The 17,119-nt window shown below is 38.9% G+C and overlaps 1 protein-coding gene across 1 annotated transcript in view; it reads right to left on the reverse strand.

Annotated features, from left to right (window-relative positions):
- Nucleotides 1-409: 409 nt before the first annotated feature.
- The window catches only part of dnajb12b (DnaJ heat shock protein family (Hsp40) member B12b), a 34,297-nt gene continuing 17,587 nt past the window's right edge, over nucleotides 410-17,119 (reverse strand). The window contains exons 7-9 of the mRNA XM_056469841.1: nucleotides 13,236-13,408; nucleotides 5,613-5,757; nucleotides 410-2,226 (exon numbers count right to left, since the gene is read on the reverse strand). Coding sequence (XP_056325816.1) covers nucleotides 5,636-5,757; nucleotides 13,236-13,408 — 295 coding nt within the window. The 3' untranslated portion in view covers nucleotides 410-2,226; nucleotides 5,613-5,635. The remainder of the gene's footprint in view (nucleotides 2,227-5,612; nucleotides 5,758-13,235; nucleotides 13,409-17,119) is intronic.

Genomic DNA, 17,119 nt, shown 5'->3' on the forward strand with positions numbered 1-17,119 from the left:
ACCATGTCGCCCCCTTTTAAATTCGTACAAACAAATAAGTCAGCTTAATTCCTCCATGTCGTCCCAGCACAGATTGATTGTGTTGAACCCAGTGTACACAAAGCAAGACCTCCTGAAGAATGATGGGAAACAACAGCCGTTCACTTCCATTGTAAGAATAAAGACCTACTATGGAAGTCAATGGCTGTTTTTTCCCAGCATTCTTCAGTATATTTCCTTTAGTGACTGTACAGGTTTGAATATTAATGACAGAAGGATCATTTGAGTGTGAACTGCCCCTTTAACCCATCATGGAGGGTCTGGTTTGTCTCTCAGCTGTTTTGTTCAGCATTCCTGACGGGTGAACGTGATGAAGCTCATGATTCAGTGGCATCAGCTGACAGCCTCACACACACACACACCGACACAGTGGCACGTACAATCTTTATTGAATTGAGAGTGAAATGAATAATTCAGCATAGTCTCTGTCAGCGATCAAACACTTCCACTAGCGCAGGTAGAAAATCAAACGTCATATGAAATAACGATCTCCTACTGGATCAGTCAATAAATATCACCGGTGTGTGTGTGTGTGTGTGTGTGTGTACAGCAGCCTAACACTCCTAATGAAGACGCAGGACAGTCGACGCATACGCAATAATTTAATCCCTGCATAGATAAATCTCAGACATACAAATATAAATCATTAAAAAGACGTGATCTAGACACACTCCAATAAATAATGCAGATATCGCCACGCTTCAGACCCCCCCGTCTGTCCCGTAATGCTGGAGGCCCGCCGGAGCTGACCACAGGGCTCAAACTACTGACAAGACTTACTTCAGACTGACGAGAAACACACACACACACACGCACACGCACACGCGCGCGCACACACACACACACACACACACACACACACACACACACACACACACACACACACACACACACACACACACACACACACACCAGTCCAAAACACCAGCTCTGATTTCACTCACATACGCACACACACATTCATATGATCCTCTGCATGCATTCTTGTACGTGCAGAAGCACACACACACCCACATACATACACACACACATTCCTCGACATGCATACACAGACATAAAAACACACAATGGCACACACACACATTCATATGATCTTCTGCATGTGCATGCTTGTACGTGCAGAAACACACTCACGTGCGCACACACACACATACCCCTCAGCATACATGCACAGACACACACACACACACAAATTCATATGATCCTCAGCATGCATGCTTGTATGTGCAGAAACACGCATACACACACACACACACACACACACACACACACACACACACACACACACACACACACACACACACACACACACACACACACACACATTCCTTGACATGCGTGCACAGACATAAACACACACAGTTGCAAACGCGCGCACACACATTCATATGATCGTCTGCATGCATACTTGTAAGTGCAGAAACACACTCACTTATGCACACACACATACCCCTCAGCATGCATGCGCACACACACAGGCAAATTCATATAAGCCTCAGCATGCATGTTTGTATGTGCCGAAACACACACGCACACGCGCACACACATACACACAAATTCATATGATCCTCTACATGCATGCAAACACACACACACCCCAAACACAGACACATGCACACTCCAACGCACACACACCCCAATGAAACACACAGGCATACAACAATACACACCCCAACTAAACAAACACACACACACTCTCTCGCTCTCTCTAACACAGACACAAAACAAACTCACACACAACCCCCTGCCCCCAAACAAACACACCCACATGCACACACAAACACCCCAAACACACACACACATGCACACTCCAACACCCCCGCCAACCAAACACACACACACACACACAGAAATTCATATGATCCTCTGCATGCACACACACACACATTCATTTGATCCTCTGCATGCATGCTTGTGTACACACACACACACAATTAATCTGGTTCTTTTGCATGCATGCTTCTGCACACACGCACACGCACACGCACACACACACACACACACACACACACACACACACACACACACACACACACACACACACACACACACACACAGTTTGAGTGAGTCTTTTCTAGTCCAGTTGATTGGTTGTTGTAAATGTTCAGCCCTGTTTGTCAAACTCGTGTGTTTACAGTCCGTATGGCACTCGTCCATAATCCAGACTGGAGAGAGTGTTTTTGGAACCTGCGCAGAAACATAAATATTGAAATATTATAATCATATGTGATCAAAATATCACATCTCACAGGCCAGACGTGCTACAAGGGCTGCACACACACACACACACACACTGACCCACTTTCTCCATTCATTCTCTCCAGAGGGGTCTGAAACCTTAAACCAAAGCAACAGAACTCAGACACAACTGCACAAGACCTGAGAGAAAACATCTCACAAAGTGTGTGTGTGTGTGTGTGTGTGTGTGTGTGAAATGATTTATTTATTCCAATAATATAAAGATTAAGCTAATATTAAGAGACCATTGGAACACAGTTGTGGATAGTGAATTATCAGGAGACGGCAGTGTTTCAGTTGTTGTGATTGACATTCAGAGATATTCTAGTTATTGAGCAACTTATTGAAAACTCTTGAGAAGCTGAAGCATTATCTGAGATTTAATATGAGTATGTCTGAAGAACATGGTGTGCTTATAAAATGCTTTAAATGATGACATTTATTTATTTGGATGAAGTCTCTTCAGTATACAGAAAAACTGTTTTCTTTTTTAGATTTGACTAATGTATAATAGTTAACAGTGCTCAGCATATATAAGTTCACCCCTCACACATCTCTCTTTTAAATCCATATTTAATAAGAAGCTCTACAATATTAAATGTGTGCAGATACATTAGATTAGTCAGTACAGAAGCCAAATCTGGAGCTAATCTAACAGAATAACTTATGATAACAGTCCAAAAACTAGTACAGCCAAATTAATATGTTATAGAAAAATCTTAAACACAAATATAAAAACAGGAAAAATCAAGAGAAGCAAAACATTTTACAATTTCATAGAAATGATGTAGGTTGTCATTATTTGCCATGTTTTGCTTGAATTTAAATGTATTATCTGTCAATTTCTAAATATCATTCATTCATTCATTTTCTTTTCAGCTTAGTCCCTTTATTAATCAGGGGTTGCCACAGCGGAATGAACCGCCAACTTATCCAGCATATGTTTTACACAGCAGATGCCCTTCCTGCTGTAACCCACCTCTGGGAAACATCTATCCACACTCATTCACACACACATACACTGTGGACAATTTTACCCAATTCACATATACCATATATTTTTGGACGTGTGGGGGAAACTTCTAAATATGTTCGGTGACTAAAAGATTATTTTAATAAATATATCTGTTTAATAAATCTGTTTTGTTTAAACGCACCAAAATACACTGCCTATAGTCACTGAGAAATGGAGAGACATGCTCATTTTCAACATGGGGTGAACTCAGTTATGCTGAGCACTGCATGTAGAATTCAATAAACATTTTAATTTATTTTTATATAGTTTATAACTAAAGATTAATAAAATGGATTAATAGGAAAAACATATGCTTGTTTATTATTTTAGATTTTTATATTGTCACAACCTCTGTTCAGTTGTTTGTGTTGTTTACCGGTCATCAATCAGCTTCTTTTTAGAGAATATAAACTGGATTTTTACTCAGTGCTGCTTTTTTCCACTCACATACATAATGTTTAGGTTTTCATTCTCAAATTCACTCTTTAAACCACTCTGGATAACAGCGTCTGCCAAATGCATGAACGTAAATAAAGCGGGAATCATCCGTCACGTGAAGGTGTGGAACAGGGCAGAGACAGGAAAATCAATGCAAGTTTGTGACTTATTTCATAGATTTTCAGAATGCATCAGAATTCTCACTAGTTTTGAACAGCAGACGGCGCTCTAGATTAACAATAGATGGTGCCACCTGTTTCTTAAGAGCGCAATACGCTGGTAAAAACTTTTAGGCTAGTTTTAAACAGCAGAAGGCGCTCTAGGCTAGTTTTGTACAGCAGAAGGCGCTCTAGGCTAGTTTTGAACAGCAGAAGGCGCTCTAGGCTAGTTTTAAACAGCAGAAGGCGCTCTAGGCTAGTTTTGAACAGCAGAAGGCGCTCTAGGCTAGTTTTGAACAGCAGAAGGCGCTCTAGGCTAGTTTTGAACAGCAGACGGCGCTCTAGGCTAGTTTTGAACAGCAGACGGCGCTCTAGGCTAGATTTGAACAGCAGAAAGCGCTCTAGGCTAGTTTTGAACAGCAGAAGGCGCTCTAGGCTAGATTTGAACAGCAGAAAGCGCTCTAGGCTAGTTTTGAACAGCAGAAGGCGCTCTAGATTAACAATAGATGGCGCCACCTGCTTCTGAAGAGCGCAATACGCTGGTAAAAACTTTTACGCTAGTTTTGAACAGCAGAAGGCGCTCTAGGCTAGTTTTGAACAGCAGAAGGCGCTCTAGGCTAGTTTTGAACAGCAGAAGGCGCTCTAGGCTAGTTTTGAACAGCAGAAGGCGCTCTAGGCTAGTTTTGAACAGTAGAAGGCAATCTAGGCTAGATTTGAACAGCAGACGGCGCTCTAGATTAACAATAGATGGCGCCACCTGCTTCCTAAGAGCACAATACGCTGGTAAAAACTTTTACGCTAGTTTTGAACAGCAGAAGGCGATCTAGGCTAGTTTTGAACAGTAGAAGGCAATCTAGGCTAGATTTGAACAGCAGACGGCGCTCTAGATTAACAATAGATGGTGCCACCTGCTTCCTAAGAGCACAATACGCTGGTAAAAACTTTTACGCTAGTTTTGAACAGCAGAAGGCGATCTAGGCTAGTTTTGAACAGCAGAGGGCGCTCTAGATTAACAATAGATGGCGCCACTTGCTTCTTAAGAGTGCAATACGCTGGTAAAAACTTTTACGCTAGTTTTGAACAGCAGAAAGCGCTCTAGGCTAGTTTCGAACAGCAGAAGGCGCTCTAGATTAACAATAGATGGCGCCACCTGCTTCTTAAGAGAACAATACGCTGGTAAAAACTTTTACGCTAGTTTTGAACAGCAGAAGGCGATCTAGGCTAGTTTTGAACAGCAGAGGGCGCTCTAGATTAACAATAGATGGCGCCACCTGCTTCCTAAGAGCGCAATACGCTGGTAAAAACTTTTACGCTAGTTTTGAACAGCAGAAGGCGATCTAGGCTAGTTTTGAACAGCAGACGGCGCTCTAGGCTAGTTTTGAACCGCAGAAGGCGCTCTAGGCTAGTTTTAAACAGCAGAAGGCGCTCTAGGCTAGTTTTGAACAGCAGAAGGCGCTCTAGGCTAGTTTTAAACAGCAGAACGCGCTCTAGGCTAGTTTTGAACAGCAGAAGGCACCCTAGGCTAGTTTTAAACAGCAGACGGCATCACCTGCTATTAAAACTAGCTTACAGTGCCATCTGCTGGTATAAACTCATAATTGGTTCAGGCGAGAATCCTAATGCATTGTGAAAAATATCAGTATCTATTCAGAATCATTTCCTGATTCTTAATTCATGGATTTGTGGCCTCGGTGTGTGTATGGACAGATATAATCAATCCTCACCAGGTAGTGCAGAGGAGCATGATCTATCCGTGTAGAGACGCCTGCACCTCAGACAGCCGTGAGCAGCTCGGGGTCCCCATCCGCTGGGCTCGCTGGTACAGCTCACTGTCCCCGAAATACCGCGCCCTGTACAGCAGACCTTCCTCTGAAACACACAGGTGGAAACAGACATGAATTAAAAAAACTGAACCGAACTGAATGAATATAGCACATTTAAAAACAACTGTTGCTGCCCAAAGTGGCAGATAGATGAGGGTTATACAGTGTGTGGGTTATTGCGAAGATAAAAAAGAAGAAGAAATGAAATCCTGCAAGTTCAGTAAGAGATCAGGCCACAGCAAAGGTGAGAAAAAGTAACTCAAAAGTAACGTAACACATTACTTTCCATAAAAAGTAACTAAGTAATGCAGCTAGTTACTTTTCAGGGGAGTAACTCAATATTCTAATGCATTACTTTGTAGAAGTAACCAGATACAAATACTTCATTACTGTACTAGATGAGTAGATTTTTCTGGTCTCAGTATTTTACTCCACTACTTATTTTTTTGACTACTTTTAACTTTTACTTCTTACATTTACTATACACACACTGAGTACTTTTTATTTACATTTTTATATCAGGCTCATTACTTTAGTTGGTGGAGCGATCTATATTATTTCTTGTCATTGCCCAATTCGAGCACCTCTTTGATGCAGTCGGCCAGTTTTCATCACTGAGCGCCTGCGTGCTGCACACCGCAGTTTTTTCAACCAAAGCTATCACGCACCATACGTGGGCTATTTTATAAAGATTACTATGAGAAAGGCAAGCATGACTACGTAGATGAGACAAAGGGAGACGGTGAATATAACATGACTGATGCTGCCCTGTTTACACAGTAATAAGACACAGTATGCTCGATCAGATCACAGGTAAACAAGAGAGACACATTCCAGTTCACAAATATGCCACACATATGCTTAAGGCTGGAGTCTTTCATCCACTTCTGATCATACTGCACAGGATTTCTCTGGACTTTTTTGTAAATATTTGTACATTTAACAATAAAACAATCCAATCCTTTATAAAACTTCATGCATTTAGATTTATTCCCCTTTATTTCCGATGAGTTCATATTTCCCAATAGAGAATTTATGTTGTTCAACATTTTTTTATGACTATGATTTTACACCTTAATCTTTAATTCAATTTTTTACAGCAAAAGTAGCTCTACTGGGCAATTCATGAATGAAAATATAATGCAAAAGATCCTGAATTCATCACGTGAATAAAAGATCATGCACATCTTGTGTAGGTTGTAGTCACGCCTGCGTATGCAGCTTTTAGCATAGAATAAAAGTATTAACAACCCACAATACCCTGGGGAAACAGACACTAAAATATCAGGTTAAGAGCTGCTAAAGCAAAACAAATACGAAAATATATTGTCAATATATTCAATGAAAAAACATTCAAATATAAAATAAATTGCAGTATGTTTTGGACAGAATTCAGTGTCAAATGTAAGACATTATTTATAAAGACATACGGGCCTACAGAATTAGAGTGTATGAACATATATGGCAGCTGTTGTTTTTAATCCAACAGCCGCAAAACTACATGAGCGCTGTGAGTTTGCATCAGGATGATCATACATGGGGGGAAACCGGATATTTACCTACCTAGTAAAACTAAAACGTGCAGTAATATTGGGTACTTTTTACTTAAGTACATTTTAGAGGTCGTACTTCTTTACTTTTACTTGAGTACAAAAGCGTTATCAGTACTTCAACTTCTAAATACGAGTATCTGTACTTCTACTAGAGTAAAGGATGTGTACTTTTGCCATCTCTGGAAGTAACGTTCCCCAGCACTGAGCATACGTGTAAAATGAGTTCAGATCAGATCAGATCAGATGATGCAACACTGTTTGCTCAATCCGAGAATAAACAGGAGTGATTCATCAAGTAAATCTGCTGGCAGAGTGAAGCTGATTCATCTGAACTGAAGAAAACACACGTCAGAGGAAATGAGAACATGAAGCCGGATCAGTCCAGCTCTTCAGCATGAATCAACATGTTCACACACTGTGAACAAGATCTGTTAATGAGTGTTTTGGGTTTATTTGCGGTTGTGAACTGCATTATGGGATGTTGATCTCTGCTCTGTCCAGTTTTGATGTTAATAATTCAACTCTACTGTTTAACAAAGTGACTTTTAGTAGTTTAAAATAATAATATAATGTATAAGAAATAATATCTAGAGAAATAAGTCTGTAAAATAGCAGAACATGTGCTGCAGTTTATTACAAGGTTTCTGTAGCGTAATATACAACACCAACACAGACAGTATAGCACTGCACACTAGGGCTGTAAGAGTAATCGAAAATTCAGAACCTGTAATCGATCGAATGTTTCCAGGTCGATTATTTTTAAGGCTGATTTATATTTCTGCAGCCACATCTGATCTCTGGTCAAGCAGGACGACGGACCCATTCTTAAGCCTTGCTTTGCAGTACACTGGCGATGATTGGAAGCTGAGCCAGAGATGCCTTGAGACGGCATATTTTCCATTACATTCAAATTATTATTTACAGTAAAATATTTGTTTATAAGAAGATGCAAGAAATGCAGTTTAAAATATGATTTTTAATATGAAAAACACTGAAAATAATTTATTTTGTTTCCAAAAGTGCAAGTTATTATTGGCAGCGTGTGTTTTAATTTCAGTTGTTCAACGCTGATGTTCAATAAATATTCATAGACAGTAGATAGTGGCCCCGTTTCAGAAAGGAGGTCAAGTGAAAACTCAGAGTATGTTAACCCTGAAATGAGACAAACTCTTTTTGAGTTTTCCGGTTCAAAATGGCAGGTGTCAAACTGGAGAAAGCAGAGTAGGTCCAGCCTGTTTTTGAAAGAGAGGTAACTTATACTCGCATGGTAGCTTACTCTGTGAAGCTAACCTGGTCAGGAGCAGGTTTTATTCTCTAAACTCAGAGTTTCTGTCGGTCTCCTCCCCTTTATTAAAGATGAAGCGGTATTTCTCGCCTCAGCCTTACGTTTCCACCCACCTATTTTTATCTTCATTTTGGAGATGCGCATTAATATGTGGATGGAAAAGCCAAGATGCGCATAAAACACGCATAAAAAATGTATGCGCATAACTGAGTAGGATAAACTTTTATTCGTTAAGAAAAGATGCGCATAAACTATGATGGAAACACTTTTACAGAACAAATTCCAGTATGTGCATTAAAAAAGATTTTGTAATAAGAGATCATGTGATGATAATAATGTGTGTGAATGAACAAACCAGCAGGCTGAGCACACAGTAGAACATCTGACATGTTGGTTTGGTCATTCTAAAACACCTGAACCGCTTCAGTATTAATGTTATTATATTATTAATGACCTCCAGAGCATGTCAAGAGTGTCTGTTCTCCGCGTCTCATGGCTTCAAACACCACCACGCGTTCATTGTGTCGGCATTGTCCTCTGAGGTGAAAGTCATTTATTAAATAAAGAAAAGATTGACGCAGCTTCTCCTACCGCGGTAAATTCTGTTTTTACTTTTGATATTTGACACCAGTTAATGATGACTCTGTTCTCTTGGACTCGCTGAAACGCTGCTTTATTCGCACGTATATTATGCGATAATCCAGTCTTTAACATAAATTTAATTCGTATTTTTGGATGGAAACAGCCTACATTACAGTCACACAACAAACAAAGTCACGTACGAGAATGGCTTGTCCTTTTTTAATAATTAATTAGCTTAAATTTATTGTCCTTCAACAGGGACATGTACTGTAACTAGATTAATAAGATTATTACTTGTTCTAATACATTTGTTTTAGTTCTGCTTACATTCTAAATGTCATATCAAACTCTACCAATAATAAAGGCAGACACAAGTGCACTAATATATGCATTAAAAACTAATTATTTAAAATTATCTATTAAATGAATCATTTCCACTGAACATTTGAGTTCAGGTTTTCTGCATTCTTGTTTTGTCAAATTTGTTGTAGAAACGTTTTATGTAATTGAATGCAGTTACATCTGAAATAACTTCAAAATTACGGCCGATTCTCCACCTTTTCAAGTGAAACGTCTATAAACATCACACGTTACATCACTTTTATAATTATACTTAAATATTTTAAATGTAAACTTGCGCATTAATTCGAGCAGCTGTTTTCCCATGCTGTCTGTTTCACTGATGCAGTGGTGCTGTTGTCAATATATGCTCATAATCGCTATAACTCTGCATGAGCACATCAAGTTCAGCTGGAGACAGAAATGCTGATCTCTTTTTTTCTGATGTTGCCATGGTGACTCGTAATATCGAAGCTCCATCAAAGAGCTTAGAATGACCAAGAGGCGACACTCAATAAAACACTCCATTGCAACAGCAGCAGCCCTGCGATCCCGCCACTGTGGAGAGAAAGCGATCGGCCGTACATTGGATCTCATTGATATCACGATGGCAAGCAGCTGCTTTGTTATTAATTTATTTATTTAAAAAGTGCTTTAAAGCTGAGATACATCCTGAAAGATGACAATACAACACTTACAATGACAATCATCAGCACTTTTAATAGTTTGTTTTACAGACTTGTGATGTGCTGTTGTTCTAATGGAATTTTCATTCCAAAATGGCCACCGCGTGACACTAGCGGCATCTAGTGGCAGTTTCACAAACAACAACAGGGTGTCTCCTCTTGGTGATTCTACGCTCTTTGGCTCCATTGATAATGCCTTTTTCTAGTCGCTGTGTGTAGAGTTAGTCTACTCAAAGATGACTGAACTAACTCAGATCAGCTGTTCTGAAACTGAAAACTCTTAAGTTTTTAATCTCTCTATAAGTCAAGTCCGAGTTTAAGGTTAAACTCAGAGTTGGTTGAACCTCCTTACTGAAACCGGCCCATGTGTGTGTTTCCTTTGATTATTTTAAAATCAAGCAATGCACCCTTCATTTAGAAACCGCTCACTTGTAATTCGTGTGCATCTTTACTGTACAAAACTTGTCAGTGAACTGTGAGGGCCAAAAATAATAAATAATAATAATAAAATAAATAAATAAAAAAATAAATAATGACACTCAAGTTAGATTTTTGGTCAAATCGCTCAGCCCTACTTTAAACTCTTAAAATATAAATAAAAGTCACCCTGTACAACTGGTCAAGATTAAAAGTTGCTAGAAGAAAGATCAAGCTCCCATAATTCAATTCAACAGCAGAAATAAACAGGGAAAAATAAGAAAAATCAATCACAAAACACACAAAACTGCTAATTTACGCATGTTTTTCCAGTGCAGAAAGAAACGACTGAGTTTTGATCAGCTTCTCTGGATATTTCCTGCCACTTTTCTATAATAAAAAGGTTTTTAACTTAAAAAAGGCATCGATAATAATAAATACTAAATAAAAGAAGAAACAAATCTAAAACTGAGACTGAGTTCAGACACACGTGAGGAACATCACAGTAATGAACACATGATGATCATCACAGGATTATCTCACTTATTCAGTGCTTAATGGGAAAATACCAAGCGGCAACCTCCCGCTCTCCCTCGGGAGGCCAATACGGAAGTAACTGAAACTGCAATTCATCAAAATTCCGCTAGTCCTGGCTCCATAATAGAGCAAAGTGCAGTTGAGCCCACTGTTAGAATGGCCAACTTTACAACAGAAAAAAAGGTGTTTACAGCCTGGTACAAAGAACCATTTTGGGTCATATAGCTATTATTACCCTCCATGACAACTGTGAGGGGGTGAATTTTTTTATAACTCATCCATTTCCTTTATTTTAGGTTATATTAAGTCTGCATAATTAAGGGCGTGGCCACTTGAGTGACAGCTAGGTCTCACTGCTCGCCGTCACTTCACCTCAGCTGAATCCGGCAGATTAGCCACTGATCTCGGCATATTAATCGTATTTTTGTGTTGTTTTATGTGGCTTTACACAGTCAGCTGCCTTTTGGACTTATTTCTTACAATTATCAGATGATATGGGATGCTGTGTGCATTTAATTGTGCTCACAAACCATTCATGTGGCCTCCGTTTCCCATGTGAGTAAAGTTATATACATGTATACCATCTCTATAAATGTATTTGTTTTATTCAAGATCATTTATCATTAATATTTTTCTTTAGACCCGTAAAGCACTCCAGAATGTGACAGATTGATTAGCTGTAGGCTCTAGATCAGTCATCTGAAGCGTTATCATACAGTGTTATGCTGGAGTTCATCAATAGTCTTGCATTTACTAACACACACACTATATCTGAAGTGTTTGGAAGTATTTCGGTCAGAACACAAACGAGTCGCAGATAATGAAGTATCAAGCGTTTCTCCCAAAGTAAAGTCTGTCTGCCAGGTCTAAGCAAAGTGCCAGCAGGTGTCTGTAGCTCCGCCCACTCTCCGCCTCTTTGCCCTTGTTTGGTATCACGCCGTGGGTGCGATGACGCGCGAACAAAATGGCGACGGTTGGCCGCGCCTACTTGTAGCTTCTTTTGCGCTCTTCAGAAACCCATGGGTGACGTCACGGATACTACGTCCATATATTTTACAGTCCATGGAAAATACCAGCCAAAGCCAGCAGAGATCCTTCATCATTCACTCACTGATGTTGTTCAGACTTCCTGCACTGGACATATTGACTGGATTAAAAGATTTGGAGTCAGCCTGACTTCATTATAATCAATAGTGTCATTTAGAAAGGGTGCACTGCATTTACAGCTGAAGTCAGAATTATTAGCCCCCCTGTATATCTTTATCCCTGATTTCTGTTGAACCGAGAGACGTTTTCAACCTGTGTGTGTGAGAAATTGTGTGTGTGTGGTAGGATTGTCTGTGTCTGTGCATGCTTGTGTGGCAGAATCTCTGTGTGTGTGTGTGTGTGTGTGTGTGTGTGTGTGTGTGTGTGTGTGTGTGTGTTTGTGTGCTGGGATTTCTGTGTGTGTGTGTGTGTGTGTGTGCGCGTGCATGTTTGTGTGCTAGGATTTTTGTGTGTGTGTGTGTGTTTGTGTGTTGGGATTTCTGTGTGTGTATGTGTGCGTGTTTGTGTGTTGGGATTTTCTGTGTGTGTGTGTGTGTGTGCGTGCATGTTTGTGTGCTAGGATTTGTGTGTGTGTGTGTATGTGTGTATGTGCATGTTTGTGTGCTAGGATTTCTGTGTGTGTGTGTGGTGTGATAGTCTGTGTGTGTATGTGTGTGTTTGTGTGTGTGCGCGTGTGTAGTATGTGTGTGCATGTGTTTGCTAGGATTTTCTGTGAGTGTGTATGTGTATGAGCGTGTGCTTGTGTGTGTGTGTGTGTGTGTACTGTATAATGACATAGGTATGACACAGCTATTACAAAAAGGAGGTGAAATATGAGGACACTGAGGACGTCCTCATTTCTCAAAACGCTTCTAAATCCCACAGGATGAGTTAAATGAGAGAGTAAAGCTGCTCACTGTCTCCTGTGATGGTGAGTTTAGGAGTAGGGAGGGGTGAGGGCAATACAACATACGGTTTGTGCTGCATAAAATGAATGGAAACCTATGTATTGTACCCACTTTTCACAAAAACAAACATGTATGTGTAAGTGTGTGCATAAGATTGTCTGTGTGTGTGTGTGTGTGTGTGTTTCTCCTACTCTGCTGTTTCTCCTTCCAGCAGTTGTTCCTGAGGTTGGAGATGTAGTCGTCCTCCACGCTGCGCTCCACCTGCTGCAGACTCACTCCGCTGAACTCCTGAGAGAAACGCTCCGTCACGAAATACGCCACGCCCAGACCCTGCGTCACGCGCTTGTGTGTGTGACCCGCCGACCTGACAGACAAAAACACACACACACACACACTTCATAAATATTATGATTTAAAATGAACTATTTACATGCAACTTCACTGTTTGGAGTGTTGATCATTGAACACCTTCAACTCACTGATTATGAAATAAACTTTCAATAATATATTGTTTAGCCCTACAGAGGCAGCCATCTTGACCATTTTTAAACTACAAACACACATTAATATGAGCATTTGGTATTTCTGTAATGACTATATTTGTCTGGTGTTAGGAGAGTGTCCCACGGCTCAGAGGTCACGGGCTCCATGCCACCGTCCACTGCAGATTCATGCAGGGTCAAAGGTTAAGAGTTCGCACCCAGTTCACAAACACTCCAGTTTCCTCAGCCAATCAGACGAGCTCTCACATGACTGACAGAATGCAGCTGCCGCACAGCATCAGAGCGTTATTATTCAAAATAAGACGCAGCATATAATTAAAATAATGCATTTATATTAATGTTTAATATGTTTGTTATACTATAAAATAAGTGCAAACATAAAAATAATATTACAGTAATTAGCCATGGGCAGAAATGTATTGTGATTAACAGCATCCAAAGCAAAAGTTTGTTTTGACATCATACATGAGTGTGTGCTGGGTATAGACATGGGCCAGTATGAGACTCTGACGGTGTAATAACCTTGGATAAAAATATCACAGTTTCATGATATTGTAATTACTGCACTAAAAGCTTTATTTTTTAAATGTCTGAGTGAAAAACAACACCTTATTCCCCCTTTGACCACAATATATTTTATATTGAGAAATATTTAAAATATATTGGAGCAGTAAACATGTCAGGCTCAATAATTCTAATAAATCACAGACTTCTGCTGTCTTCATTAGCTTCAAAACACTGATTTTTTTACCATTTAAAAGGGCATCTTTGGAGATCTTTTCTGCTGAAGATTTGGTTACACACCATAGGAATGGTTTTAAAACCTTGACTTTTCCATACCTTAAAAACGGTAATCGTCCCATGCCTAGCTGTGTATATTTATTATGTGTATATATAAATACACACATGCATCTATTTGAGAAAATGTTTATTTATATTTACATATAAAGTGTGTATATGCTAGAAATTATATACAATATTTTGTATAATATTAGTTTTTGTGTGTGTGTGTATATAGGTCACTGTGGAGTTTGCATGTTCTCCCCGTGTTGGTGTGAGTTTCCTCTGGATGTTCCGGTTTCCCTCACAGTCCAAACACATGCGCTATAGGGGAATTGGGTAAGCTAAATTTTCTGTATGTGTGTGAATGACAGTGTATGGGTGTTTCCCAGTGATAGGTTGCAGCTGGAAGGGCATCTGCTATGTAAAACATATGCTGGATAAGTTGGCGGTTCATTCTGCTGTGGGGACCCCAGATTAATAAAGGGACCAAGCTGAAAAGAAATGAAATGAACAAATGAATGATATAAATATATATATATATATATATATATATATATATATATATATATATATATATATATATATATATATATATATATATATATATATATATATATATATATAAATATAAAATAACACACACGTCAACAAAACAAACGTTTAATTTGGATGCGATAAATTGAAATTTTAATATTAATAAATAAATTATTAATCATTTGTTATATATATTTCTTTAACTATCAAATAAATAATAATTAAATTGTGATACAGCTTTATATTTAGCTTGTTACCCTTACATTACAATGTGCACTATTTAACAACTGGTTTCTGATGCCAAAAATTATAACCATCAACCATTTTCAGTTTGATTTTCAGAAGACAGGCGCTGAAATATTATTGAGTGTAAGAAAAAAAAGTTTCTACTGCTCAAGAATATTTAGACCATAGATCAAATATAAACAAAGTTAGATCAATAAAAAGACTTTTATTTTTTAAAAGAAAGTTTTGCCCTAAAATAATAATTTAAAAACTAGAAATAGATAGTACAAAGTTTTCACATGACAGTTAGGCAGTCTTGGCCTTGGGCACTAGTGCAGTGTTTTCCCAACCCTGTTCCTGGAGGCACACCAACAGAACATATTTTGGATGTCTCCCTTTCCTGACCCATTAACTTCAAGTTTTGGAGTCTCTTCTGATGTTATGATAAGATGATTCAGGTGTGTTTAATTAGGGAGAGTGGTGACGAAATGGTCAGCAGACAAAAACATTAATATCATTGGAGTGGCCTAGCCAGAGTCCTGATGCAAACCCAATTGAGAATCTGTGGAGAAGCTAAAGGTCCAGACCCTCTAACCTGAAAAAGCTGGAGCTCATCGCTAAAGATGAATGTGCAAAAATGCCAAAAATAAAAGCTCAGCAATTACAGCAAGTGTTGGTTAACCGTAATAGCCAATGCAGGCTTTTCTGTTAATTATTGAAAACAGTTTGAATCACTGTGGACATGCCACTTTATGCTCAAAGGTAAATAAAAGCCGAGTAATATGATGCAACAAATGGGTTAATTGATTCAGTCAGGTCTATATTAGGGCTGGAAAAATCTGACATTGTGATATTTTCTTTTATCTGCGATATATATTGTGATAGAAATATCACCAGATGGCCTAAATAGCTCTATTTGAAAGGAAATCATTCATTTAGATTGATTAAGGTGATTTTCTAGGGGTGTGAATCATGTCTCAAAAATAATCAACGATCTGCAAGCAAAATAATTATGACAGAGCAACAAATAAACAGTGCTTAATGGTATTCTGTAGTCAAGCAGTATTAACAGGTATAGAATATAAATAATGAAACGTATAGCACCACTGTATAGTCTTCATTGAATTAATTTACTAAAATTACTCCTCATTAAAGTTTCTGATGTGCGTTAATCTCTCATGAAAGGCCTTTAAAACTCATGCAAATGATAAAGTTTACCTCTACCTAGCAACATCTCTCGAAATCTCATGTATTCTCAGCTGATGGTTAATCAACTACAATCTTAACTCAACATTGCAGATCCTGCGATTGGACTATTGCGGACACGCACGTTGGAATATTGATGCTGAAACCATATATTGTGTAGCCCTAGTCTATCTGATCGGCCAGAATGATCGCTCGCTCTGCCCATTATAGATAATTCTGATAGATCCAGTGTTATTAGTTTTTAACCTGATTTTGAATAGCAAACTTTCATCTCACACACACACACTCAGTTGTCCAGCTGCTGATCAGGCCGACCCAGACCGGCTGATCCCAGAACAGCACCTGATACTGAGATATTGATGCTATTGGATGGCAAAATCAGCACATGACGAGCAGAGCGGATCAATGACACACACACGACACACACTGACGCACTGCAGGATAAGATTACTGTGTAGGAAACTGTAGTTACACACACACACACACTCACAGTGTCACTTTTGTACATGCACTTGCATCAGAGATGAGTGACCTAAAAACAGGACGCAATCGGAGTCTGAAATCCAGTTTTACCTCATGTCAGAACTTTTATCGGTCATATTTATACAGTAAGAGTTTTAATGTTTGTTCATGTTTTAAACAAGCTTCTTCTGCTCATCAAACCTGCATTTATTTGATCCAAATTACAGCAAAAACATTAACAAGGAAATGATTTTACTTTAAAAATGTTGACATTTTTTTAAATGTAGTTTATTCCTGCGATTTAAAGCTGAATTTTAGCATTTTAGCTGGACAAAATCCACCAGAAATCTAATTTATTATTA

This window comes from Danio aesculapii, chromosome 12, assembly GCF_903798145.1.
Source record: "Danio aesculapii chromosome 12, fDanAes4.1, whole genome shotgun sequence".
Lineage (NCBI taxonomy): Eukaryota > Metazoa > Chordata > Actinopteri > Cypriniformes > Danionidae > Danio > Danio aesculapii.